The sequence below is a fragment of the Xenopus tropicalis genome, chromosome 9 (assembly GCF_000004195.4).
Source record: "Xenopus tropicalis strain Nigerian chromosome 9, UCB_Xtro_10.0, whole genome shotgun sequence".
NCBI classification, from domain to species: Eukaryota; Metazoa; Chordata; class Amphibia; order Anura; family Pipidae; genus Xenopus; species Xenopus tropicalis.
The window spans coordinates 8155756-8183752 of NC_030685.2; the positions used below are offsets into that span (position 1 = coordinate 8155756).

The 27997-nt window shown below is 46.5% G+C and overlaps 2 protein-coding genes across 2 annotated transcripts in view; both read right to left on the bottom strand.

Annotated features, from left to right (window-relative positions):
- The window catches only part of LOC101734404, a 29814-nt gene extending 22307 nt beyond the window's left edge, over nt 1-7507 (bottom strand). The window contains exon 1 of the mRNA XM_031893383.1: nt 7449-7507. The gene's annotated coding sequence lies outside the window, so the exon portion shown is untranslated. The remainder of the gene's footprint in view (nt 1-7448) is intronic.
- A 2217-nt stretch (nt 7508-9724) lies between these two features.
- On the bottom strand, nt 9725-27996 carry LOC108644517. Its single transcript, XM_031893440.1, has 6 exons — nt 27869-27996; nt 25770-26063; nt 17451-17678; nt 16540-16562; nt 10650-10697; nt 9725-10305 (listed from the first exon to the last, which is right to left on the bottom strand). The coding sequence occupies exons 2-6, from the start codon at nt 26038-26040 to the stop codon at nt 9904-9906; spliced, it is 972 nt and encodes a 323-aa protein (XP_031749300.1). The 5' UTR covers nt 26041-26063; nt 27869-27996; the 3' UTR covers nt 9725-9903.
- Nucleotide 27997: the final 1 nt, after the last annotated feature.

Sequence of the window (27997 nt, forward strand, 5' to 3'; positions counted from 1 at the left end):
ATAAGGGGTAATTATATCTTAGTTGGGATCAAGTACAGGTTCTGTTTTATTATTACAGAGAAAAGGGAATCATTTAACCATTAAATAAACCCAATAGGGCTGTTCTGCCCCCAATAAGGGGTAATTATATCTTAGTTGGGATCAAGTACAGGTACTGTTTTATTATTACAGAGAAAAGGGAATCATTTAACCATTAAATAAACCCAATAGGGCTGTTCTGCCCCCAATAAGGATTATTTATATCTTAGTTGGGATCAAGTACAGGTTCTGTTTTATTATTACAGAGAAAAGGGAATCATTTAACCATGAAATAAACCCAATAGGGCTGTTCTGCCCCCAATAAGGGGTAATTATATCTTAGTTGGGATCAAGTACAGGTACTGTTTTATTATTACAGAGAAAAGAGAATTATTTGCTTATAATAGAGTCTGTGGGATATGGCCTTTCCGTAATTCGGAACTTTCTGGATAAAGGGTTTCCAGATAAGAGATCCCATACCTGTACCGAAATATCCAGATAATTTTAGAACTTCCCCTCGGTAAATCACATTGATCATCCCGTGCTCTAGCGGGGACATTGGGCCGGCTGAGCTACATACGGGAACCGGGCCGGCAGAGCTACATACAGGCACAGGCTGAGCTACATACGGGCACAGGCTGAGCTACATATGGGCACCGGGCCGGCTGAGCTACATACGGGCACAGGCTGAGCTACATATGGGCACCGGGCCGGCTGAGCTACATATGGGCACCGGGCCGGCTGAGCTACATACGGGCACCGGCTGAGCTACATACCGACACCGGGCCGGCTGAGCTACATACGGGCACCGGGGCGGCTGAGCTACATACGGGCACCGGGGCGGCTGAGCTACATACGGGCACCGGGGCGGCTGAGCTACATACGGGCGCCGGGGCGGCTGAGCTACATACGGGCGCCGGGCCGGCTGAGCTACATACGGGCGCCGGGGCGGCTGAGCTACATACGGGCGCCGGGGCGGCTGAGCTACATACGGGCGCCGGGCCGGCTGAGCTACATACGGGCGCCGGGGCGGCTGAGCTACATACGGGCACAGGGCCGGCTGAGCTACATACGGGCACCGGGGCGGCTGAGCTACATACGGGCGCCGGGCCGGCTGAGCTACATACGGGCGCCGGGCCGGCTGAGCTACATACGGGCGCCGGGCCGGCTGAGCTACATACGGGCGCCGGGCCGGCTGAGCTACATACGGGCGCCGGGCCGGCTGAGCTACATACGGGCGCCGGGCCGGCTGAGCTACATACGGGCGCCGGGCCGGCTGAGCTACATACGAGCGCCGGGCCGGCTGAGCTACATATGGGCACTGGGCCGGCTGAGCTACATACGAGCACTGGGCCGGCTGTAGTCATTGGTAGCCATGAGTGCCCCTCAGCTTATGCTGGAAGACACATGAAGAATTGATTCACAAGGAAAGTACAGGGGAGTGATACTTACTCGATAGTCCTTTTTACCTGTAAAGAAAAGAAAGATAATAAAACACAGAGGGAAGGCCCTTCTTAATCAACTACAAACTGATGTACTTAATGGGAAACTATGAACATCTTCTCTGCAGGGATGACCCAGAATCTGCCTCAGGTCCTGCCCCTTTACATCATCGCTCCTCCCAGTCTCGCCATTGCCCCAAACATTTATATCATAGTCCCCACCCCTACGTCCCCACCAGGCCGCCCACCCAGCACACCCTGGCCAGTACATTGGTTTTTAAAAGGCGGCAACCCTACCAATAAGCCCCCTGTGCTACTCTCCATTTTTTTAAAAAAAGTTTTGTGCAGGGGCAGCAGGTAACTGGACATTTAAAACTGAGGTTTTTCAAGGGGTAATTTACCCCTGAACCCAGGTGAGGACAGCGCTGTCCTCTGCCCCTTGCACCAAACGTTTAATCAGGAGCTAGTATGGACAAAGGTATGAGCTCTCTCAGGGGCACTGGGGCCAAACTGGGGCCAAACAATCAAATTAGAACGACAGGCATAGGCATTTGTCGGTTCGCGGACCATATCAACGAGCCAATCAAGATCTGCCCGATTTCAGGCCCGTCGGTAGTGCCTATACACGGCCCAATAAGCTGTCAAATTGGTCTAAGGGACAGTTATCGAGTAGCCAGTCTTGTTCCAAAATCAAAGCTTAGGGCCACTGGCGACACCCAGCTGGTTTCTATTGACTCGCAGTTTATTAAAGCTGCGCCATGTTATCATATGATACAATGCATTTCTAATGGACCTAACCAGTAGCATTACAATGTACTACCTGCATTCTTCTTTATTAATGTTGCCAGCTCATTCATTTTGTATCCACACGATTCTGTTCCATGATAAGTCTTCTCCTGGTCGCTGAAGAGGAAGAGCTCTACGGCCCATATCCCAATACTGGGCTGGTTCTGCAGGATAATGTGCTTGGCCTCCAAACTGCTGTCCTCCAGGTCATCAATCACCACTATGACTCTTTCTCTCTCTGTATAACAGATCCCAAATTGTAACAGCGTCCAGCAAGGAACGGAAGGCACCCATTGAAGTGCGCTGTAGGTGACCCACTCCTGCTATCTACCCATCCCCGAACCTGTGCTTCATTTGGGGGGTAATAAAAAGTTATATTTAGTTCTGTTGTGTACATTATTAAAGTGCCTTAGTTTCCTAAACATACAGGAGATCTGAGGTGAGTCTCTGATGGTGGCCATGGACCTTAGCAGTAGATAAAGGTGGTTTGGTCAAGTCTGTCTTAAGGTCCCCATACACGGGCCGATTCTAGCTGCCGATATGGGTCCCTTAGACAGATTCGACAGCTAATCGGCCCATGTATGGGCACTACTGATGGGCCTGCCCGACCGATATCTGGCCTGAAATCGGCCAGATCTCGATCGGCAGGTTAGAAAATCTAGTCGGATCGGGGACCGCATCGGCTCCTTGATGCGGTCCCCAGACCGACTTTATCAATGCCCGTCATTATAATTCAAAACGATTGAATTACCCTGGATTCTCCTGATATAACCCACCCGTAGGTGGGTATATCGGGAGAAGATCCGCTCGCTTGGCGACATAGCCAAGCAAGCGGATCTGCCAGTGTATGGGGACCTTTAGTTTCCTTAACGTACAGAAGATCTGAGGTGAGCTTCTGATGGTGGCCATGGACCTTACAGTAGATAAAGGCTGTTTAGTCAAGTCTGTCTTAGTCAATCACTTGTATATCACTGATAACTTTTTTTATTGTGGTGAAAACTAGTTTGGGAAAGTGAAGGAATTTAACAAACTCCGAATTCTATTAATTAGGTGCAACACAAGACCAAGTCCCATAAGGTCTTTCCTTACTTTTCTGGCTGAGGTCCAACCTATACAGACCAGCAGCCTTTGTGAAATCTCTTTTCTCTTATTTTGTTCAGTTATCATTCCCAGGACACAACATGCTTTAGATTAGTGGTTCCCAAACCAAAAACACAAAATATCATATTGAGTCACAATAAAGAACAATAATTTTATGGCAAATACTTAGACAGTTAAACAGTCCCTCCAGTTCTCTGTCGTACAGGGAGTCGGTCACATCGGTTATGTTTATCCTTCCTCGGTTCTGGGTATGGTACAGGATGGCAAAGGCGCACTTATCCGCCTCATCCATAACATCTCCATAGTTGGTGTTGGAGATATGAACAGTTCGGACGTCCCTCACCGCAGATATGGTCAGCAGGAACGTGATCAGCCAATCGAATGAGTCTAGAGCTTCACGTGTAAAGATCCCGACCACATGCTTGTTTGCAAACATTATTCTGGCTGAAGGAAGACCTGCTAAATCAGACATTGAAGGTGTCAGTAGTAAAAACCATTGGAGATGCCCAGGAAATCCATGCGTACTGTAGAAAGCAAAGTTCATCACTTTGAGGGCTGTACTCATACAACTGTGTGGCTGTAGGTTTTATACATGACATAGAACACATTACTAAATATATGCAAGTAGTATTTTCTATTTTGGTGTAAATGCCACCATCCTGGGCACAATTGAAAACATTACCCATGAGTGTGCCACTTTTTTCCATTGTCACTTCTGGCCACATTACAGGCTCACCACCAAAGCTCTATCAAACAGCAATAAAATAAAGTTGGTGGACTCAATATGGATGGAGGTTGCACATCTATTAGTGCCAATAGTGCAAGCTAGAACGCTATATTTATTCTGCAGAAAGCTTTACCATACCTGAGTAACAGCCCTAGAAGCTCCCTCCGTTTGTTTAAGAAAGCAGCTGCCATTTTAGCTTGTTCTCAGTAGCTTCCGTGCTGCAGCTCTGGCTGCTGGTAGCTCAGATTACATAGAGATCGGAGGGGAAGAGAGGAGAGATGGGAGGGGATGGAACAGGGAGAGGAGGGGGAGAAGGGAGGGAGAGAGCATAGAGGAGCAAACTGACCAGTGCCTTGAAATGGTGAATGTGGGAGAGGGGTATTTCCCCATTGGTACAAGGATATTATGGGATGTCCTGTCCCCTAGCTGAAAGGGAAGGGATTCCCATGAGCTAGGCTCATGGTGCTCCGACTGATCGTGGGGTCCAGGGGCAGAAGTAGGCCTCATTGCTGGAGTGAGTCAGATTGTGAATAAGGATTTAGTGACCCCAGGGTTGTAAGACAGATCGAGCTTAGTGAGTAAGGGGAGTATTGAGCCCCAGTTAGAAGTAGGGGTTAGAGGTGCTCACCTAACGTAGGGACCACCTTTAAAAGGGACCCAGGTTCACTTTACTTTCCTGGGTGGCCTTCACTTAGGGCAACTCAGCATCAGGAAGGGCCCAACCTGTGGGTGAGACTCGACCGTATTTTGATCTGCTCTGCCTCGTGTAAAGGCAATAGCGGACTGGTCTAATAGCATATCACATGCATGGGTTTGTGTGAGCCATCTATGAGCAAGTGTGGGGCACGTATGTGTCAGGCATGTCAAGCATAAGCATACCTCCCAATGGCCCTGATTTTTTGGGGGGCCACCATGAACTGAGAGGCATTTCTAACTGGATTAGTCTAGGTCTAATAAGCTTCCCTGTGCTTCTCTATGGGAAATGGACTGTTTCCCAAGAAAATGAACCTAAATAGTCAATATTAGATCCCCCTAGAGCCGAATGAAGGAACGCCACCCTTCTGTGACTTGCACTTGGATCTGGTAGGGTGCCCTTTGGTAGGGTGCTACCGGATCAAGCACCAAGGGGTTAAAGAATGGAGAGGCCACGGCCTTCTGGTGGGTTCATAGACACAGCCAATAGCAGTTGGTTTGTATCACAGACCCTCAGCCCATACCGACCCTCAATTGCATACCCCCCAACTGTCCCGCTTTCTATAGCACATCCCGCTGTCCCGGATAGTTCCCTGAATGTCCCGCATTTTCGTAATAGATTACGGAAATGCGGGACATTCATAGAAGGATCCGCGACAGCGGGATGAGAAGGTTTAAGATAAGTGCGTAATGACGTCACACGTACACATGGGGCGCAACCTTATAAAAGGGCCTGGGACCGCCGGAGAAGGAGCCACATAAGGAGAGAAGCAGCGCAAGGAGTCGGAGCGCGTATGGGGGACTCTGTGTATGGGGGGCTCTGTGTATGGGGGCACTGTGTATGGGGGAACTGTGTATGGGGGCACTGTGTATGGGGGGCTCTGTGTATGGGGGGGCACTGTGTTTGGGGGGGGCACTGTGTTTGGGGGGCACTGCGTATGGGGGGCACTGCGTATGGGGGACACTGTGTATGGGGGGCACTCTGTATGGGGGGCACTGTGTATGGGGGGCACTGTGTATAGGGGACACTGTGTATGGGGGACACTGTGTATGGGGGACACTGTATGGAGGGCACTGTGTATGGGGGGCACTGTGTATGGGGGACACTGTGTATGGGGGGCACTGTGTATGGGGAGCACTGTGTTTGGGGGGCACTGTGTATGGGGGGCTCTGTGTATGGGGGGCTACTGTGTATTGGGGACACTGTGTATGGGGGACACTGTGTATGGGGGACACTGTGTATAGGGGACACTGTGTATGGGGGACACTGTGTATGGGGGACACTGTATGGAGGGCACTGTGTATGGGGTCACTGTGTATGGGGGCACTGTGCATGGGGGACACTGTGTATGGGGGACACTGTGTATGGGGGGCACTGTGTATGGAGGGCACTGTGTATGGGGGCACTGTGTATGGGGGACACTGTGTATGGGGGACACTGTGTATGGGGGGCACTGTGTATGGGGGGCACTGTGTATGGGGGACACTGTGTATGGGGGGCTCTGTGTATGGGGGCACTGTGTTAGGGGGGCTCTGTGTATGGGGGGCACTGTGTATGGGGGGGCTCTGTGTATGGGGGGCTCTGTGTTTGGGGGGCTCTGTGTTTGGGGGCTCTGTGTATGGGGGGCTCTGTGTTTGGGGGGCTCTGTGTTTGGGGGCACTGTGTATTGGGGGCACTGTGTATTGGGGGCACTGTGTTTGGGGGGCACTGTGTTTGGGGGGCTCTGTGTATGGGGGCACTGTGTATGGGGGGTACTGTCTCCCCTGTGTGGGGGGGGCAAAACTGGTAGATAGTTATAACTCACTTATATTTATTATAACATTTGTCCTCCCTGTGTGTAATTGTGTATATTGTAAGATTGTACAGCGCTGTGTAAAGTAAATCTTCCCCCAGTCTGACTTCAGTTTGTGATAAGGAGCAGCATCAGGGAGCCCAGGCCAACCCCGTCCTTATTGGCTGTCATAGGGCAAGTTAGGGGGCAAATAGGGAGCAGATAGGGGGCGGGAGGGGGGACACATACATGCCTCTCCCTACTGTCCCCCATGAATATGGCGTATCACCCCCAAACCAGAGCCCTTTGGGGACCCAAACCCACTAGAGGCGGATGTAGGGTGAACCCCTTCATCACTACCCAGATCTCTAAATAGGGATTGTTTGGATTTAATTGCACTAAAAAGAGAAGGCATCTACAGAGTGTAATTCCCTGCAACTAGAAGCCCCATTGGTGTCCCCTCTCCCGTCGGTACTATTACGTGTAGGGCCGCTGGCATTTACTGCCCTACAACTGCCGCCCTCAGTGCAGGGAGTCCCCAAGTCCTGATATGGGTATTGAACCTGGGCCCCCATGTAGAACAGGGCGGGGCTTAAGGAGGAAGCCTTTCTTCACGTTGCCTTTAGCACCTAGTTATTGTATACAGGCTTTGTCTTTGAATACAGGTTACTTTTGCTTGATGACTTTGCCCCCCCCCTTTCTGTTAATTAATATAAAATGATTATATTAATTATTGCCTCACATAAAGCTCAGTCCCACCATGAGATGTGCAGCCTACAGACTCAGTTATACAGTGATGAAAAGATCAAATAGTCATTGAAGCAATTGGAAAAAAAAACAAAAACAGCTTGGGTACCATGGCAACATTACCCCCTACATCTGAACATTTACCCCCCCCCCCAAACTTACCTTCTCTGTGTTTTTGGGGGAGATTCGGTGCCTCCGTCAGGGGGGATTCAGGTCTCTTCTCTGCAGCAGCAACTGAAAGTAAAAGCAAAGTCGCTGCAGTATAACGGTACCAGCCCTAGAACGTGAATGCTGACTGTAGCTCTCCGGGGGTGATTAACCCCCAAGCTACTGCTGGAATATTGCTGATTATATACCCATGGCCTATGCAACCTATAAATATAAGGTTGTTGTCATGAAATCCATATGTACAGGGGAGTTTTCCCATTTATGTGTGGGTTGTATATGTTATTAACGGCTATTATTACAGGTATCGGACCCATTATCCAGAATGCTTGGGACCCAGGGTTTTCCGTAATTCGGAATCTCCTACCTTAAGTCTACTAAAAAAATTTATTTAAACAGTAATTAAACCCAATAGAATGGTTTTGGCTCCAATAAGGAGTAATTATATCTTAGTTGGGATCAAGTACAGGTACTGTTTTATTATTACAGAGAAAAGGGAATCATTTAACCATGAAATAAACCCAATAGGGCTGTTCTGCCCCAATAAGGGGTAATTATATCTTAGTTGGGATCAAGTACAGGTACTGTTTTATTATTACAGAGAAAAGGGGAATCATTTAACCATTAAATAAACCCAAAAGGGCTGTTCTGCTAACTGACTGATAGGAGTTGGTTATTTACAAGTTACTTACCCTTTAATGTTCTGGGTATATAAAAATTGTTGGCATTTGGCACCAAGGCCTCCCCAGTTCTTATAGCCACCAAGCAGGCAGCCCCCAGCAGGAATGACAATATACAGTAGGTTCCAGGTCCCTGACTGTCGGTTTTTCTATTATACAAAGAAATTGCCCCAAATAAATTCTTGTAATGAGAAGAAGTGGAATGTGGCGCCCTCATTTGGAATCATGTCACATGTTTGGGCAAAGCATGGTGGGTACTGGCACCTCTATGGAGAAGGATCTGCTGATGGAACCATTACATTGGGGGCGGGGGATCCTTGGAGCTTTTACATTTTCAGAACTAAGCAGGAGGCGGGTCCCAAAAGTGAAAGATTGAAAATGGAGAAGGAATTATCGTTGGAGAATCCTTGGTCTCACTTCTTCTGGCCTTACCTGATGGCCAACCCCACACACGTCAGGTAAAGTTGTTCTTGATCAGGGCCAACTAACCAGGCTCTCCGACTAACCAGTTCTACATTTGTCTCTAAGGGCCATAAATCACTGCCCTCAGCTTGTTACATGTTCTTCCAGTTCTTCAGTTGATGGAGCCCTACAGATCCTTAGAACCAAGAAAGCTGCTCTCCCCTAACTGCCCACTTCCCACCCGATGGCAGCACAATGACCCCCAATAAATCACATGACTGCAAAACCTGTAATTACAGTGTAAACATATTTCCAGTTTAATTAACTTTTCTGTACAATCAGATAGCGCTACTCAACTGCACCCACTGATTATATCCACTCTTCTGCTCCCACCATCTTAATATGTCATTTTTTTTACTGTTTACATAAAACCCACAACTTGCACCTGACTAAATACCAAATATCCCCCCCCCTCCCCCCACCCCCAAGCAGCCGATCATCAGAACAATGGGGAGGGAGCAAGATAGCAGCTCCCAGTAGGTATCAGAATAGCACTCAATAGTAAGAAATCCAAGTCCGGCTTGGGACTCCTCCAGTTACATGGGAGTAGGAGAAACAATAGGTTAGCTGAAAGCAGTTCTAATGTGTAGTGCCGGCTCCTTCTGAAACCTCAGACTCAGGCACACTTTACTGCTGCGCTGCAAGTTGGAGTGATGTCCCCCCCCCCCCTCACCCCCAGCAGCCGATCAGCAGAACAATGGGGAGGGAGCAAGATAGCAGCTCCCAGTAGGTATCAGAATAGCACTCAATAGTAAGAAATCCAAGTCCGGTTTGGGACTCCCCCAGTTACATGGGAGTAGGAGAAACAATAGGTTAGCTGAAAGCAGTTCTAATGTGTAGCGCCGGCTCCTTCTGAAACCTCAGACTCAGGCACACTTTACTGCTGCGCTGCAAGTTGGAGTGATATCCCCCCCCTCACCCCCAGCAGCCGATCAGCAGAACAATGGGAAGGGAGCAAGATAGCAGCTCCCAGTAGGTATCAGAATAGCATTCAATAGTAAGAAATCCAAGTCCGGCTTGGGACTCCTCCAGTTACATGGGAGTAGGAGAAACAATAGGTTAGCTGAAAGCAGTTCTAATGTGTAGCGCTGGCTGAAAGCTCAGACTCAGGCACAAGGCACTGAGATGGCACCTACACACCAATATTACAGCTACAAATACATTTGTTGGTTAAAGAATAAAAGTTTAAATGGCTTTTTGTGCCAATACTTTCACCCATCGCACCCTAACCTTCCTACCAACTGAAACCCATTGTTTCATCCCATGCCCTCGAGAGATCCAACAAGCTGGAGCAGATGTCTGTAAGCTGGCTATGTGGTATGTAATGTTTTGTTATTAAAGAAGGGATTAAGGAGTGAAGATATCAGATCCTGAATTTGCTTCAGTTTCTCCTTGACTGTGTCTGGAAGTGGGATTGGGGTGACGCGTTCTGGGCTGGAAGGTGTAGTTCCTGGACTGGTCGTGGCTTTCACAGAAACCTCTGGAGTCAAGGTGTTTTCTGGAAGGGTGGTGGCATTTTCCAGGCTCAAGGTAAGGTTTTCTGGAAATGGAAGTGTGGTCGGGCTGACTGAGCTGAAGACGGTGGCCCAATGGTCAGTAGAAGCATTTAGCGGAGAACTTGTTGGCTCCGCCTTGTTATTGTACTTAACAACCACGCAAATCACAAGGATCAAAATGTAGATGGACCAGAAAACTATGCATATGCCGTATCTCTGAAAGAGAAAGAGGGTTGGTTACTGAGTGAGGAACAGCGTAAACACCCAACAAACTCCACATACTGTAAGTTTATTTTACATTTGAGGGGGAACTCTGGCTTCCAAACCAACATTTGTTAAAGATCCCCACACAACACAGACACCCCCCATTTTGTTTTCCTGGGTAGGCCCATTAGGGGGGTCCCTATACACAGGCAGGTAAGCTGATGAGTCCGTCTGAAGGGCACGAGTTGGCAGCTGAAATCTGCCTGTGTATGGGGCACCTTTAGTGTCAGTGCAGGACAAATCATACATGGAGCTGTTAAACATGTTACACGTGTGTAAGTGATACGGCTACTGACCTTGAAGACGTCCCAGATCCAAAGTCTTGCTGTAAACTCACAGAGACTCTGGCAGCAGAAAGAAATGAAAAAAGTGACATCTTTTATACTGAAATATCCAGATAACTTTAGAACTTTCCCTCTGTAAGTCACATTGCTTTACGGCCAATCTATTTACCCTTTTTTTTACATTAAACTGTTCCTTTAAGATAGTACCCCCGTTCCTCTAATCTGAATGGGTGCCCTCGTGTCTGCTGGAAGGACCTACTGGTGTATAAAGATCTGAGAGTTTATTGTATGGTCCCCTTGGGCCCCTCTTCTCCAATGTAACCAATTCCAACTTGGCCAGTCTTTCCTCATTACTTTCTCTGCCATCCCTTCCCCTGTAATGTCAGCCCTGTAACTCTGACTCCTGTGTATACGGAAAAAAAGAATGTATTGAGCACATTTGGTCTCTTTTAATTTAAAATGTCACATTTTATTAATGGAGCCACACTCTGAACCCACATCTTCTACCTATTGATATATGCCCTATTGCTCTCTCCTTCATCTTGTAAAGGGGGCCCTGCATGGTAAGATTCGCCTGTTTGGCAGGGTAACCAGTGAGCAAATCTTTCCCCTGATATGCCCACCATGTTATTGTGCCAATGATCATTGGTGTATGAATGATCATTGGTGTATGTTATAAACCACCCCGTATAGATGAGGGGGATGAGGCCCAGCTATTGTTGCAAATGGAGGAGGCTTCAAAACTGGGTCAAGTTGTTGTTATGGGGGACTTTAATTATCCGGACATTGACTGGAGTAATGGGGTGGCTAAGTCAGAAAAAGCTAGTAGGTTTGTAAATATGCTAAATGACAACTTTTTATTTCAGGCAGTTCAAGAACCCACTAGGAATGACGCTATTTTGGACCTGGTGATTTCTAATAATAATGAACTTATCTCTAACATTTGTGTGGGTGAGCATTTGGGGAACAGTGATCACAACATGGTCTCCTTTGAGATAATGCTGCAGAGACAGCGCTATAAGGGAGTAACTAAAACACTCAATTTTAGACGTGCAGACTTTGCCAGTATAAGGGCATCTCTGCAATGTGTCAACTGGGAAAGGCTTTTCATGGGGTTAGACACAGAAGGAAAATGGAACATCTTTAAAACATTGCTTTGTAGGTATACGCAACAGTATATCCCCCTAGTAAGCAAGGAGAGGCATCGCAAAGCAAAACCTTTATGGCTGAATAAAAGTGTTATTGTCGAGGTTGGTAAGAAAAAACGTGCTTTTAGGGCATTCAAGTTAGCTGGGACAGCAGAAACTTTCATCAGGTACAAGGAAGCAAATAAAGCAGCAAAAAAGCTATCAGGCAAGCTAAAATAGAGATGGAAAGGGATATTGCTGCTAGGAGTAAAAAGAATCCAAAATTATTTTTTAATTATGTGAATAGTAAAAAAATGAAGCAAGAAGGGGTGGGAACTTTATTATCACGGGGGGGTACGTTGGTTGATGAAAACGGGGAAAAAGCTGAAATTTTGAACTCTTATTTTTCATCTGTCTATACATCTGAGGAGCCAGATAATGAAGGCTTCCCTTGTAATATGCCCAGTTCTAGTAATTTAGCTACTGACGCGTGGGTCACTCGGGAGGAAATTCAAAAGAGACTTGAACATGTAAAGGTAAACAAAGGTCCAGGGCCGGATGGGATTCATCCCAGGGTATTAAATGAGCTGAGCGCTGTGATTGCCAAACCTCTTCACTTAATTTTTCAGGATTCATTGAGGTCTGGCATGGTGCCAAGAGACTGGCGGATTGCTAATGTGGTGCCGTTATTTAAAAAGGGATCCCGTTCTCAGCCTGAAAACTATAGGCCTGTTAGTCTGACATCAGTAGTAGGAAAACTTTTGGAAGGGGTAATAAGGGATAGGGTACTTGAATACATTGCAGTTCACAATACTATTAGTTTGTGCCAGCATGGTTTTATGCGTAACAGATCTTGCCAGACTAATTTAGTTGCCTTTTATGAGGAGGTGAGTAGGAACCTTGATGCTGGAATGGCAGTTGATGTCATCTACTTGGACTTTGCTAAAGCGTTTGATACAGTACCTCACAGAAGGTTAATGATCAAATTAAGGAATATTGGCCTAGAACATAATATTTGTAATTGGATAGAGAACTGGCTGAAGGATAAATTACAAAGAGTGGGGTAAATGGAACATTTTCTAATTGGACCAGTGTGGTTAGTGGAGTACCGCAGGGGTCAGTCCTTGGGCCTTTGCTGTTTAACTTGTTTATTAATGACCTGGAGGTGGGCATAGACAGTATTGTTTCTATTTTTGCTGATGACACTAAATTGTGCAAAACTATAAGTTCCATGCAGGATGCTGCCGCTTTGCAGAGCGATTTGACAAAATTAGATAACTGGGCAGCAAACTGGAAAATGAGGTTCAATGTTGATAAGTGCAAAGTTATGCACTTTGGTAGAAATAATATAAACGCAAACTATCTACTGAATGGTAGTGTGTTGGGGGTTTCCTTAATGGAGAAGGATCTAGGGGTTTTTGTTGATAACAAGTTGTCTAATTCCAGGCAGTGTCATTCTGTGGCTACTAAAGCAAATAAAGTGCTGTCTTGTATAAAAAAGGGCATTGACTCAAGGGATGAGAACATAATTTTGCCCCTTTATAGGTCCCTGGTAAGGCCTCACCTTGAGTATGCAGTGCAGTTTTGGGCTCCAGTCCTTAAGAAGGATATTAATGAGCTGGAGAGAGTGCAGAGACGTGCAACTAAACTGGTTAAGGGGATGGAAGATTTAAACTATGAGGTTAGACTGTCGAGGTTGGGGTTGTTTTCTCTGGAAAAGAGGCGCTTGCGAGGGGACATGATTACTCTGTACAAGTACATTAGAGGGGATTATAGGCAGTTGGGGGATGTTCTTTTTTCCCATAAAAACAATCAACGCACCAGAGGTCACCCCTTTAGATTAGAGGAACGGAGCTTCCATTTGAAGCAGCGTAGGTGGTTTTTCACGGTGAGGGCAGTGAGGTTATGGAATGCCCTTCCTAGTGATGTGGTAATGGCAGATTCTGTTAATGCCTTTAAGAGGGGCCTGGATGAGTTCTTGATCAATCAGAATATCCAAGGCTATTGTGATACTAATATCTACAGTTAGTACTAGTGGTTGTATTTATAGTTTATGTATGTGAGTATAGATTGGTAGGTGTGGGTTAGGTGTGCTGGGTTTACTTGGATGGGTTGAACTTGATGGACACAGGTCTTTTTTCAACCCTATGTAACTATGTAACTATGTAACTATGTAACTAAAGCAGTGCTGTCCAACTGGCGGCCCGCGGCCCGCGACCCCCCTCTGTGTGGCCCCCACCTGTCTGGCTGCTTTGATGATTTACCTTTGTGTAAGCTTTAAATGGTATCAGTACTGAGATTAACTGCCCCCCCTGCATGGTTCTCACCTCAGATTCAGGCTGTAATCCCTCTGTATTGTTTAAATATGTAATCCCCTGTGTTGTTCACACCTTTTAATCTCTGTATTGTTCACCCCCTGCAGTGTTCACACCTCAGGCTCAGGCTGTAATCACCCCCATTGTTCCCCTGTTCACACCTCAGACATTGTATATAGTCCCTGGACTATGCTGCCTGTGTATATGGCACACACAGACAGCATAGGGTAGGCATAGTATGGCACACACAAGCAGCATAGGGTAGGCATAGTATGGCACACACAGGCAGCATAGGGCAGGGTGGGTATGGCACACACAGGCAGCATAGGGCAGGGAGGGTATGGCACACACAAGCAGCATAGGGCAGGGAGGGTATGGCACACACAAGCAGCATAGGGCAGGCAGAGTATGGCACACACAAGCAGCATAGGGTAGGCATAGTATGGCACACACAGGCAGCATAGGGCAGGGTGGGTATGGCACACACAGGCAGCATAGGGCAGGGAGGGTATGGCACACACAAGCAGCATAGGGCAGGGAGGGTATGGCACACACAAGCAGCATAGGGCAGGGAGGGTATGGCACACACAGGCAGCATAGGGCAGGGAGGGTATGGCACACACAAGCAGCATAGGGCAGGCAGAGTATGGCACACACAGACAGCATAAGGGAGGCAGAGTGCTGCCTGTGTGTGCCATACTCTGCCTGCCCTACCCTGACTGTGTGTGCCATACTCTGCCTGCCCTACCCTGCCTGTGTGTGCCATACTCTGCCTGCCCTATGCTATCTGTGTGTGCCATACTCTGCCTGCCCTATGCTGCCTGTGAGAGGTGAACCTGGCAGGGGTTTGTTCTGGGAGTTTGTTAGTAGTTGGAAACAGCCTTTAAATGGTCCCTAAGGTGTGTAATTATGTACTGGGGGTTGCTGTGCTATCCACAGGGGAGGAGGAGGCATATGGATTTAAGGGTGTGTCTTAATGACATAATATGACATAATATAATTCTTTCATATATGAATAACTGTTGATATCCCCGCAGTGAGGACCAAGCATTTGAGTTTTTGCTGCACTACCACCATTGTGATAAAATGGGTGTGGTTTGAAGTGGGTGTGGTTCAAAAAAGGGCAGTGGTCAAAACTGGCTTTCATTAGCGGCCCTCCACCATGTATGTGAGAGAAATTCCGGCCCTCGGCACCGCAGAAGTTGGACAGCACTGGGCTAAAGGATCATTGGGCCCTGGGCCAATTAATCACATTACAATGTAGGGGATATGAAAAGTTGGAGCAAGGACTGCATCAATGAGCCGATGTGGCCCCTGATCCGACTAATAAAATCAAACCTACCCGATAGACACCAGACCAATTTTTGGCGAGATATCGGTTGGGAAGGCTCATTGGGGGTCCCCCATACACAGGCAGGTAAGCTGCCCAATCCGTCTAAAGGGCGCAAATGGGCAGCTGAAATCTGCCTGTGTATGGGGCACCATTAGTATTAAAACAATCACCAACTAATAGTGCAGGACAAATCATACATGGAGCTGTTAAATGAGCTACACGTGTGTAAGTGATACGGCTACTGACTGTGAAGGAATCCCAGATCCGATGGCAAATTCTTGCTGTAAACTCACAGAATCTCTGGCTGCAGTCTCTTCCCTCGGCCTTTCATAGAAAAAAAGAAATGAGCTACATACGGGCACCGGGCCGGCTGAGCTACATACGGGCACCGGGCCAGCTGAGCTACATACGGGCACCGGGCCAGCTGAGCTACATACGGGCACCGGGCCGGCTGAGCTACATACGGGCATTGGCTGAGCTACATACGGGCGCCAGGCCGGCAGAGCTACATACGGGCACCGGCTGAGCTACATACGGGCGCCGGGCCGGCTGAGCTACATACGGGCACTGGCTGAGCTACATACGGGCACTGGGCCGGCTGTGCTACATACGGGCACCGGCTGAGCTACATACGGGCACTGGGCCGGCTGTGCTACATACGGGCGCCGGGCCGGCTGAGCTACATACGGGCACCGGCTGAGCTACATACGGGCGCCGGGCCGGCTGAGCTACATACAGGCGCCGGGCCGGCTGAGCTACATACGGGCGCCGGCTGAGCTACATACGGGCACCGGCTGAGCTACATACGGGCACTGGGCCGGCTGTGCTACATACGGGCGCCGGGCCGGCTGAGCTACATACGGGCGCCGGGCTGGCTGAGCTACATACGGGCACCGGCTGAGCTACATACGGGCGCCGGGCCGGCTGAGCTACATACGGGCACCGGGCCGGCTGAGCTACATACGGGCACCGGGCCGGCTGAGCTACATACGGGCACCGGGCCGGCTGAGCTACATACGGGCACCGGGCCGGCTGAAGTCACTGGTAGCCATGAGTGCCCCTCAGTGTATGCTGGAAGAAGCATGAAGAATTGATTTAAAGGGAAAGTACAGGGGAGTGATACTTACTGGATAGTCATTGCCAATGTAAACTGCAAAGAAAAAAAAAGGAAAATATAAAAAAAACTACATACTAATATACCAACAGAGAAACTATGAATAATAAACCAAAAGATAATTTATAGCACAATAAGTGACCTATTAAAGAATCTTATTAAACTGGCACATTTTGTGATGGTCTGTGTTCTCCCCCCGGCCTCTCATTTAAGTCCTGATTTGCCCCAAATGTGGCTCCTTTTTACCTTCTCTGCAGGAATGACCCAGAATCTGCTGCAGGTTCTAACCCGTTACGTCATGGATCTGCCTAATCCCGTCCCTACTCCCCGTGCCATTGCCCCTCGCCACATCCCCAGGCTGCACACCCCGCACTCCCCGACTGGTAAGTTCATTTATAAAAGGTGGTTTTTGTACAGGGGTTATAGATAACTGGACAGATCAAACTGAGGTTGATCAAGGGGGTCAGAGGGCTCATTTACTCCCTGTAGGGCAGGGTGCAAAGTCCAAAATATGGCCGTGAGGAGAGGGCCATGTTCCTTGCACCAAATTCTTCATCCACAGCAAGGTGCAGTCAGACCCCGGACAGAGGTGTTCTCTACATGAGCTCCATCAGGCACATTTTGCACCCCTTAGTGCTCTTACACTTCTGTCTGGGGTCTTTGTAATTGACATTGTAAAAGTCTTTTACTAACAAAGAGGTGGGTTCATTATGGGCCATAAGGACAGGAACTAGGGGAGACCAGAAGGTGAACATGCCTAGGGCATTGGGGGAGCCCAGGGCACATACCTCTTCTGCCCTAGTTTCAGCCATTTCAGCCATAAGTAATGTACTCACACTACCCAACTGGTTGTGCTATGTTTTGTGTTACCATGGTTACAATGCATTTCTAATGGATCTAACCAGTAGCAGTAAAATATACTACCTGGGAAATCATGACGGAATTTCTTGTCTGCATTCTTTATTAATGTTGCCAGCTCAGTCATTTTGTATCCACGCGATGCTGTTCCATGATAAGTCTTCTCCTGGTCGCTGAAGAGGAAGAGCTCTACGGCCCATCTCCCAATACTGGGCTGTCTCTCCAGGATAATGTGCTTGGCCTCCAAACTGCTGTCCTCCAGGTCATCAATCACCACTATGACTCTATCTCTCCCTGTAAAACAGGTCCCAAATTGTAACATTATCAAGCAATGAACAGAAGTCATACTGGCTGATACATTATATAGTTACAAGAAGGGGTTGGATGGGTATTTAGTAAGTGAGGGAATACAGGGGTAGGGGGGATAGCTCTCAGTACAAGTGAGGGAATACAGGGGTAGGGGGGATAGCTCTCAGTACAAGTGAGGGAATACAGGGGTAGGGGAGATAGCTCTCAGTACAAGTGAGGGAATACAGGGGTAGGGGGGATAGCTCTCAGTACAAGTGAGGGAATACAGGGGTAGGGGGATAGCTCTCAGTACAAGTGAGGGAATACAGGGGTAGGGGAGATAGCTCTCAGTACAAGTGAGGGAATACAGGGGTATGGGAGATAGCTCTCAGTACAAGTGAGGGAATAAAGGGGTAGGGGAGATAGCTCTCAGTACAAGTGAGGGAATACAGGGGTATGGGAGATAGCTCTCAGTACAAGTGAGGGAATACAGGGGTATGGGAGATAGCTCTCAGTACAAGTGAGGGAATACAGGGGTATGGGAGATAGCTCTCAGTACAAGTGAGGGAATACAGGGGTAGGGGAGATAGCTCTCAGTACAAGTGAGGGAATACAGGGGTAGGGGGATAGCTCTCAGTACAAGTGAGGGAATACAGGGGTAGGGGGGATACCTCTCAGTACAAGTGAGGGAATACAGGGGTAGGGGGGATAGCTCTCAGTACAAGTGAGGGAATACAGGGGTATGGGGGATAGCTCTCAGTACAAGTGAGGGAATACAGGGGTAGGGGAGATAGCTCTCAGTACAAGTGAGGGAATACAGGGGTATGGGAGATAGCTCTCAGTACAAGTGAGGGAATACAGGGGTAGGGGGGATAGCTCTCAGTACAAGTGAGGGAATACAGGGGTAGGGGGGATAGCTCTCAGTACAAGTGAGGGAATACAGGGGTAGGGGAGATAGCTCTCAGTACAAGTGAGGGAATACAGGGGTAGGGGAGATAGCTCTCAGTACAAGTGAGGGAATACAGGGGTATGGGAGATAGCTCTCAGTACAAGTGAGGGAATACAGGGGTAGGGGGGATAGCTCTCAGTACAAGTGAGGGAATACAGGGGTAGGGGGGATAGCTCTCAGTACAAGTGAGGGAATACAGGGGTAGGGGGGATAGCTCTCAGTACAAGTGAGGGAATACAGGGGTAGGGGAGATAGCTTTCAGTACAAGTGAGGAAATACAGGGGTAGGGGGGATAGCTCTCAGTACAAGTGAGGGAATACAGGGTAGGGGAGATATCTCTCAATACAAGTGAGGGAATACAGGGGTATGGGAGATAGCTCTCAGTACAGGTGAGGGAATACAGGGGTTATGGGGGATAGCTCTCAGTACAAGTGAGGGAATACAAGTGAGGGAATACAGGGGTAGGGGGATAGCTCTCAGTACAAGTGAGGGAATACAGGGGTAGGGGGGATAGCTCTCAGTACAAGTGAGGGAATACAGGGGTAGGGGGGATAGCTCTCAGTACAAGTGAGGGAATACAGGGGTAGGGGGGATAGCTCTCAGTACAAGTGAGGGAATACAGGGGTAGGGGGGATAGCTCTCAGTACAAGTGAGGGAATACAGGGGTAGGGGGGATAGCTCTCAGTACAAGTGAGGGAATACAGGGGTAGGGGAGATAGCTCTCAGTACAAGTGAGGGAATACAGGGGTAGGGGAGATAGCTCTCAGTACAAGTGAGGGAATACAGGGGTATGGGAGATAGCTCTCAGTACAAGTGAGGGAATACAGGGGTAGGGGGGATAGCTCTCAGTACAAGTGAGGGAATACAGGGGTAGGGGAGATAGCTCTCTGTACAAGTGAGGGAATACAGGGATAGGGGGGATAGCTCTCAGTACAAGTGAGGGAATACAGGGGTAGGGGAGATAGCTCTCAGTACAAGTGAGGGAATACAGGGGTAGGGGGGGATAGCTCTCAGTACAAGTGAGGGAATACAGGGGTAGGGGGGATAGCTCTCAGTACAAGTGAGGGAATACAGGGGTAGGGGGGGATAGCTCTCAGTACAAGTGAGGGAATACAGGGGTAGGGGGGATAGCTCTCAGTACAAGTGAGGGAATACAGGGGTAGGGGAGATAGCTCTCAGTACAAGTGAGGGAATACAGGGGTAGGGAGGATAGCTCTCAGTACAAGTGAGGGAATACAGGGGTAGGGGGGATAGCTCTCAGTACAAGTGAGGGAATACAGGGGTATGGGAAATAGCTCTCAGTACAAGTGAGGGAATACAGGGGTAGGGGAGATAGCTCTCAGTAAAAGTGAGGGAATACAGGGATAGGGGGGATAGCTCTCAGTACAAGTGAGGGAATACAGGGGTAGGGGGGGATAGCTCTCAGTACAAGTGAGGGAATACAGGGGTAGGGGGGATAGCTCTCAGTACAAGTGAGGGAATACAGGGGTAGGGGGGATAGCTCTCAGTACAAGTGAGGGAATACAGGGGTAGGGGGGATAGCTCTCAGTACAAGTGAGGGAATACAGGGGTATGGGAGATAGCTCTCAGTACAAGTGAGGGAATACAGGGGTAGGGGGGATAGCTTTCAGTACAAGTGAGGGAATACAGGGGTAGGGGGGATAGCTCTCAGTACAAGTGAGGGAATACAGGGGTATGGGAGATAGCTCTCAGTACAAGTGAGGGAATACAGGGGTAGGGGGGATAGCTCTCAGTACAAGTGAGGGAATACAGGGGTAGGGGAGATAGCTCTCAGTACAAGTGAGGGAATACAGGGGTAGGGGGGATAGCTCTCAGTACAAGTGAGGGAATACAGGGGTAGGGGGGATAGCTCTCAGTACAAGTGAGGGAATACAGGGGTATGGGAGATAGCTCTCAGTACAAGTGAGAGAATACAGGGGTAGGGGGGATAGCTCTCAGTACAAGTGAGGGAATACAGGGGTATGGGAGATAGCTCTCAGTACAAGTGAGGGAATACAGGGGTAGGGGAGATAGCTCTCAGTACAAGTGAGGGAATACAGGGGTAGGGAGATAGCTCTCAGTACAAGTGAGGGAATACAGGGGTAGGGGGGATAGCTCTCAGTACAAGTGAGGGAATACAGGGGTAGGGGGGATAGCTCTCAGTACAAGTGAGGGAATACAGGGGTAGGGGAGATAGCTCTCAGTACAAGTGAGGGAATACAGGGGTAGGGGGGATTGCTCTCAGTACAAGTGAGGGAATACAGGGGTAGGGGGGATAGCTCTCAGTACAAGTGAGGGAATACAGGGGTAGGGTTGATAGCTCTCAGTACAAGTGAGGGAATACAGGGGTAGGGGGGATAGCTCTCAGTACAAGTGAGGGAATACAGGGGTATGGGAGATAGCTCTCAGTACAAGTGAGGGAATACAGGGGTAGGGGGGATAGCTCTCAGTACAAGTGAGGGAATACAGGGGTAGGGGGGATAGCTTTCAGTACAAGTGAGGGAATACAGGGGTAGGGGGGATAGCTCTCAGTACAAGTGAGGGAATACAGGGGTATGGGAGATAGCTCTCAGTACAAGTGAGGGAATACAGGGGTAGGGGGGATAGCTTTCAGTACAAGTGAGGGAATACAGGGGTAGGGGGGATAGCTCTCAGTACAAGTGAGGGAATACAGGGGTATGGGAGATAGCTCTCAGTACAAGTGAGGGAATACAGGGGTAGGGGGGATAGCTCTCAGTACAAGTGAGGGAATACAGGGGTAGGGGAGATAGCTCTCAGTACAAGTGAGGGAATACAGGGGTAGGGGGGATAGCTCTCAGTACAAGTGAGGGAATACAGGGGTAGGAGGATTGCTCTCAGTACAAGTGAGGGAATACAGGGGTATGGGAAATAGCTCTCAGTACAAGTGAGAGAATACAGGGGTAGGGGGGATAGCTCTCAGTACAAGTGAGGGAATACAGGGGTAGGGGGGATAGCTCTCAGTACAAGTGAGGGAATACAGGGGTAGGAGGATTGCTCTCAGTACAAGTGAGGGAATACAGGGGTATGGGAAATAGCTCTCAGTACAAGTGAGAGAATACAGGGGTAGGGGGGATAGCTCTCAGTACAAGTGAGGGAATACAGGGGTATGGGAGATAGCTCTCAGTACAAGTGAGGGAATACAGGGGTAGGGGAGATAGCTCTCAGTACAAGTGAGGGAATACAGGGGTATGGAGATAGCTCTCAGTAAAAGTGAGGGAATACAGGGGTAGGGGGGATAGCTCTCAGTACAAGTGAGGGAATACAGGGGTATGGGAGATAGCTCTCAGTACAAGTGAGGGAATACAGGGTTATGGGAGATAGCTCTCAGTACAAGTGAGGGAATACAGGGGTAGGGGGGATAGCTCTCAGTACAAGTGAGGGAATACAGGGGTAGGGGAGATAGCTCTCAGTACAAGTGAGGGAATACAGGGGTAGGGGGATAGCTCTCAGTACAAGTGAGGGAATACAGGGGTATGGGGGATAGCTCTCAGTACAAGTGAGGGAATACAGGGGTAGGGGAGATAGCTCTCAGTACAAGTGAGGGAATACAGGGGTAGGGGGGATAGCTCTCAGTACAAGTGAGGGAATACAGGGGTAGGGGAGATAGCTCTCAGTACAAGTGAGGGAATACAGGGGTATGGGGGATAGCTCTCAGTACAAGTGAGGGAATACAGGGGTAGGGGAGATAGCTCTCAGTACAAGTGAGGGAATACAGGGGTAGGGGGGATAGCTCTCAGTACAAGTGAGGGAATACAGGGGTATGGGAAATAGCTCTCAGTACAAGTGAGAGAATACAGGGGTAGGGGGGATAGCTCTCAGTACAAGTGAGGGAATACAGGGGTAGGGGGGATAGCTCTCAGTACAAGTGAGGGAATACAGGGGTAGGAGGATTGCTCTCAGTACAAGTGAGGGAATACAGGGGTATGGGAAATAGCTCTCAGTACAAGTGAGAGAATACAGGGGTAGGGGGGATAGCTCTCAGTACAAGTGAGGGAATACAGGGGTATGGGAGATAGCTCTCAGTACAAGTGAGGGAATACAGGGGTAGGGGAGATAGCTCTCAGTACAAGTGAGGGAATACAGGGGTATGGAGATAGCTCTCAGTAAAAGTGAGGGAATACAGGGGTAGGGGGGATAGCTCTCAGTACAAGTGAGGGAATACAGGGGTATGGGAGATAGCTCTCAGTACAAGTGAGGGAATACAGGGTTATGGGAGATAGCTCTCAGTACAAGTGAGGGAATACAGGGGTAGGGGGGATAGCTCTCAGTACAAGTGAGGGAATACAGGGGTAGGGGAGATAGCTCTCAGTACAAGTGAGGGAATACAGGGGTAGGGGGGATTGCTCTCAGTACAAGTGAGGGAACACAGGGGTAGGGGGGATAGCTCTCAGTACAAGTGAGGGAATACAGGGGTATGGGGGATAGCTCTAAGTACAAGTGAGGGAATACAGGGGTACTTGCTACCATTTATATGCTACTATTTATATGCTACCTTTAATATGCTACTATTTATATGCTACCATTTATATGCTACTATTTATATCCTACTATTTATATGCTACCTTTAATATGCTACTATTTATATGCTACCATTTATATGCTACTATTAATATGCTACTATTTATATGCTACCATTTATATGCTACCATTTATATGCACTATTTATATGCTACCATTTTTATGCACTATTTATATGCTGCCATTTATATGCTACTATTTATATGCTGCCATTTATATGCTACTATTTATATGCTACTATTTATATGCTACCATTTATATGCACTATTTATATGCTACCATTTATATGCTACTATTTATATGCTACCATTTATATGCTACTATTTATATGCTGCCATTTATATGCTTCTATTTATATGCTACTATTTATATGCTACCATTTATATGCACTATTTATATGCTACTATTTATATGCTACCTTTAATATGCTACTATTTATATGCTATCATTTATATGCTACTATTTATATGCACTATTTTTATGCTACCATTTATATGCTACTATTTATATGCTACTATTTATATGCTACCATTTTTATGCACTATTTATATGCTGCCATTTATATGCTACTATTTATATGCTACTATTTATATGCTGCCATTTATATGCTACCATTTATTTGCACTATTTATATGCTACCATTTATATGCTACTATTTATATGCTACCATTTATATGCTACTATTTATTTGCTACTATTTATATGCTACCATTTATATGCTACTATTTTTATGCACTATTTATATGCCACTATTTATATGCACTATTTATATGCTACCATTTATATGCTACTATTTATATGCTACTATTTATATGCACTATTTATATGCTACCATTTAATTGCTACCATTTATATGCACTATTTATATGCTACTATTTATATGCTACCATTGATATGCTACTATTTATATGCAACCATTTATATGTTACTATTTATATGCTACCATTTATATGCTACTATTTATATGCTACCATTTATATGCTACTATTTATATGCAACCATTTATATTCTACTTTTTATATGCTACCATTTATTTGCTACCATTTATATGCTACTATTTATATGCTACCATTTATATGCACTATTTATATGCTACTATTTATATGCTACTATTTTTATGCTACCATTTATATGCTACTATTTATATGCAACCATTTATATGCTACTATTTATATGCTACCATTTATATGCCGCCATTTATATGCCACTATTTATATGCTACCATTTATATGCACTATTTATATGCTACTATTGATATGCTACTATTTTTATGCTACCATTTATATGCTACTATTTATATGCTACTATTTATATGCTACCATTTATATGCTACTATTTATATGCTACCATTTATATGCCGCCATTTATATGCTACTATTTATATGCTACCATTTATATGCCGCCATTTATATGCTACTATTTATATCCTACCATTTATATGCACTATTTCTATACTACTATTTATATGCTACCATTTATATGCTACTATTTTTATGCTACCATTTATATGCACTATTTATATGCTGCTATTTATATGCTACTATTTATATGCACTATTTATATGCTGCTATTTATATGCTACTATTTATATGCTACCATTTATATGCCGCCATTTATATGCTACTATTTATATCCTACCATTTATATGCACTATTTCTATACTACTATTTATATGCTACCATTTATATGCTACTATTTTTATGCTACCATTTATATGCACTATTTATATGCTGCTATTTATATGCTACCATTTATATGCACTATTTATATGCTGCTATTTATATGCTACTATTTATATGCACTATTTATATGCTCTATTTATATGCTACCATTTATATGCACTATTTATATGCTACTATTTATATGCTACTATTTTTATGCTACCATTTATATGCTACTATTTATATGCACTATTTATATGCTACCATTTATATGCAACCATTTATATGCTACTATTTATATGCACTATTTTTATGCTACCATTTATATGCTACTATTTATATGCTACTATTTATATGCTACCATTTATATGTACTATTTATATGCCACCATTTATATGCTACTATTTATATGCTACTATTTATATGCACTATTTATATGCTACCATTTATATGCTACTATTTATATGCTACCATTTATATGCACTATTTATATGCTACTATTTATATGCTACCATTTATATGCTACTATTTATATGCTACCATTTATATGCACTATTTATATGCTTCTATTTATATGCACTATTTATATGCTACTATTTATATGCTACTATTTATATGCTACCATTTATATGCTACTATTTATAAGCAGCTACCATTTATATGCTACTATTTATATGCTACTATTTATAAGCAGCTACCATTTATATGCGGTGACAATTTATATGCAGCGACTATATGCAGGCGTTAAATTGCACATGTACCGTCAAATACCAAACGAAAATAATCTCTGTGAGTTAAATAACGCATGCAATATCCCGCGTAAATTAACTCAAGTATGCTTATAGTGAATCGCTAAAAATAGCGCACGTTTTAACGCACTTTAGTGAATCGGCCCTAAAATATTATATTGATTCACAATAATGAAAAAAACAATATTGTGGAAAATACCTAGACAACTAAACAAATCCTGCAGTTCTTTGTCATAGAGAGAGTCGGTCACATCGGTTATGTTTATCCTTCCTCTCTTCTTGGTATGGTACAGGATGGCAAAGGCGCACTTGGAAGCCTCGTCCCAAACATTTCCATAGTTGGTGTTGGAGATATGAACAGGTCGGACATCCCTCACCGCAGATATGGTCAGCAGGAATGTGATCAGCCAATCGTATGTCTCTTGGGTTTCACGTGAAAAGATCCCAACCACTTTCCTGTTTGACGCCATTACTGGGGCTGAGGGAAGACCTGCTAAATCAGAGCAGACATTGCAAGGTGTCAGTACCAAAGGCCATTGGAAAAGCCCAGAAAATGCATTAGTACGTGTATAGGGCATAGAACCCCAACTATATGTAGTAGTATTTATCTTGGTGCAAACTTCACCCGTCTGCGCTCGCTCCTTCCCTGGGCACAACTTAAACCATTACCCACAGACGAGCCACTTTCTCCCATTCTCCTAGCAGAATTCTTTAATGTTGGGAGAGAATTACATAATTATCTCTATATGTAAGATATAGCGCTGGGAATCAGCATTCTTATTGGTCAGTTCTTTTTGGTCAGTTGCAAAACTGACTTCTATAGCAACACTAGGGGGCGCAGTGGGACAGTGTTGCGGTTGGGTTTACAAGCCCTTTAATGAGTGAGGAGGGCAGAGCATTCTGATAGGCTTAAATAAGACACAGTCAATAGCAGTTGGCTTGTATGACAGACCACTGAGTGGGGTTGCCACCTCTGCTGGCTTTTTTAGCCAGGAAGGGGCCGGGCAGTGACTTCACGGGGCGGGGAAGAGGCAGGGCTGTGACATCATGGGGCGGAGCAGAGGCCATGCAATCTCATCAGTGGGTGGGGCTATGATGCGGTGATCAGCAATTCACGTCAATATCATTGAGTTGGGTTGCCACTTGTCCAGTTTGACCAGCCTGCGTTTCCATGGTTCCAAAGGAAAACCAAGTAGGAGGTTTTTACCCGGGCTGTCTGGCTCAAAACCGGACAAGTGACAACTCTACCCATAACCCACACAGACCCTTGATTTTAGTTGATGAAGATTTAAGCACAGGAGGTTTATTCCCAGGCAAGAGGATATTTAACTAAACCTTTGTTTGCAGCAAACTGTGCGGCTTGAGGAGTTACATGATATAAACGTGGAACGGGACCCGGGTAAAAGGGTCAGGTTGGTATCAGGCGCTGACACTCGGTTCCTAGACTGGCTGGGTTTATTTCATTGCTGGGCATTTAGAGGCCCATGTGGCTGGAAGAATCCAATTACCATGCACTGTATATGTATATATTTATAGCACTGGACATTACCATTGACTATACTGTCAGTGTTATGCCTAAACAATGGGTCGGCTGAAAATATGGCGGCCAGGGAGCTTCATACTCCTCCCTCCCACCCCGAAACCATTAGGTCTGCTCTTTCTAAATGCAGGTTTTGGCTAATGGTGCCTGGTCTTTTTTTATTATGTATCCATGGACATCCAAGGGGGTTCACTTGGCCCCGCTGGGGTTTTCTCCTCAAGCAGGGCATCGGGAGCCCAGTCCTTATTGGCTGCCAAAGGGCAAGTTAGGGGACAGATGGAGGTGGGAGGGAAAATGCATACATGCCTCCCCCATGAATATGGCGTACCACCCGCAAACAAGAGCAAGCAGCCCGCTTTGGTGACCCAAACACACTAGAGGCGGGTTGAACTCCAGAATCACTACCCAGATCTGACTGTTTTCCACTATAAATAGGGATTGTTTGGATTTTTCCTAAACCTAATAGAGGAGACATCTGCAGAGTGTATTTCCCTGCAACTAGAAACCCCATTGGCAGCTTCTGTGGCTCCTCCCCCGTCAGTACTATTATGTGTAGCGCAGGGAAATCAGATACGTTTCCAAGACCTGGTATGGGTATTGAACCTGGGCCCCCATGAAGAATAGGGTGGGGCTTAAGGGAGAAACCTTTCTCTACATTGCCAATAAATTCCCTCTTTGAAGCAATTGTAAAAACAGCTTGGTTACCATGGCAACATTACCCCCTACATCTGAACATTTACCCCCCCCCCCAAACTTACCTCCTCTGTGTTTTTGGGGAAGATTCGGTGCCTCCGTAAGGGGAGATTCTGGACGTCTGTTACTTCTGCAACAGCAACCGAGTCAAACTGAAAGTAGATCGTGTTAAATGACGTATTAAAGAATCTCGT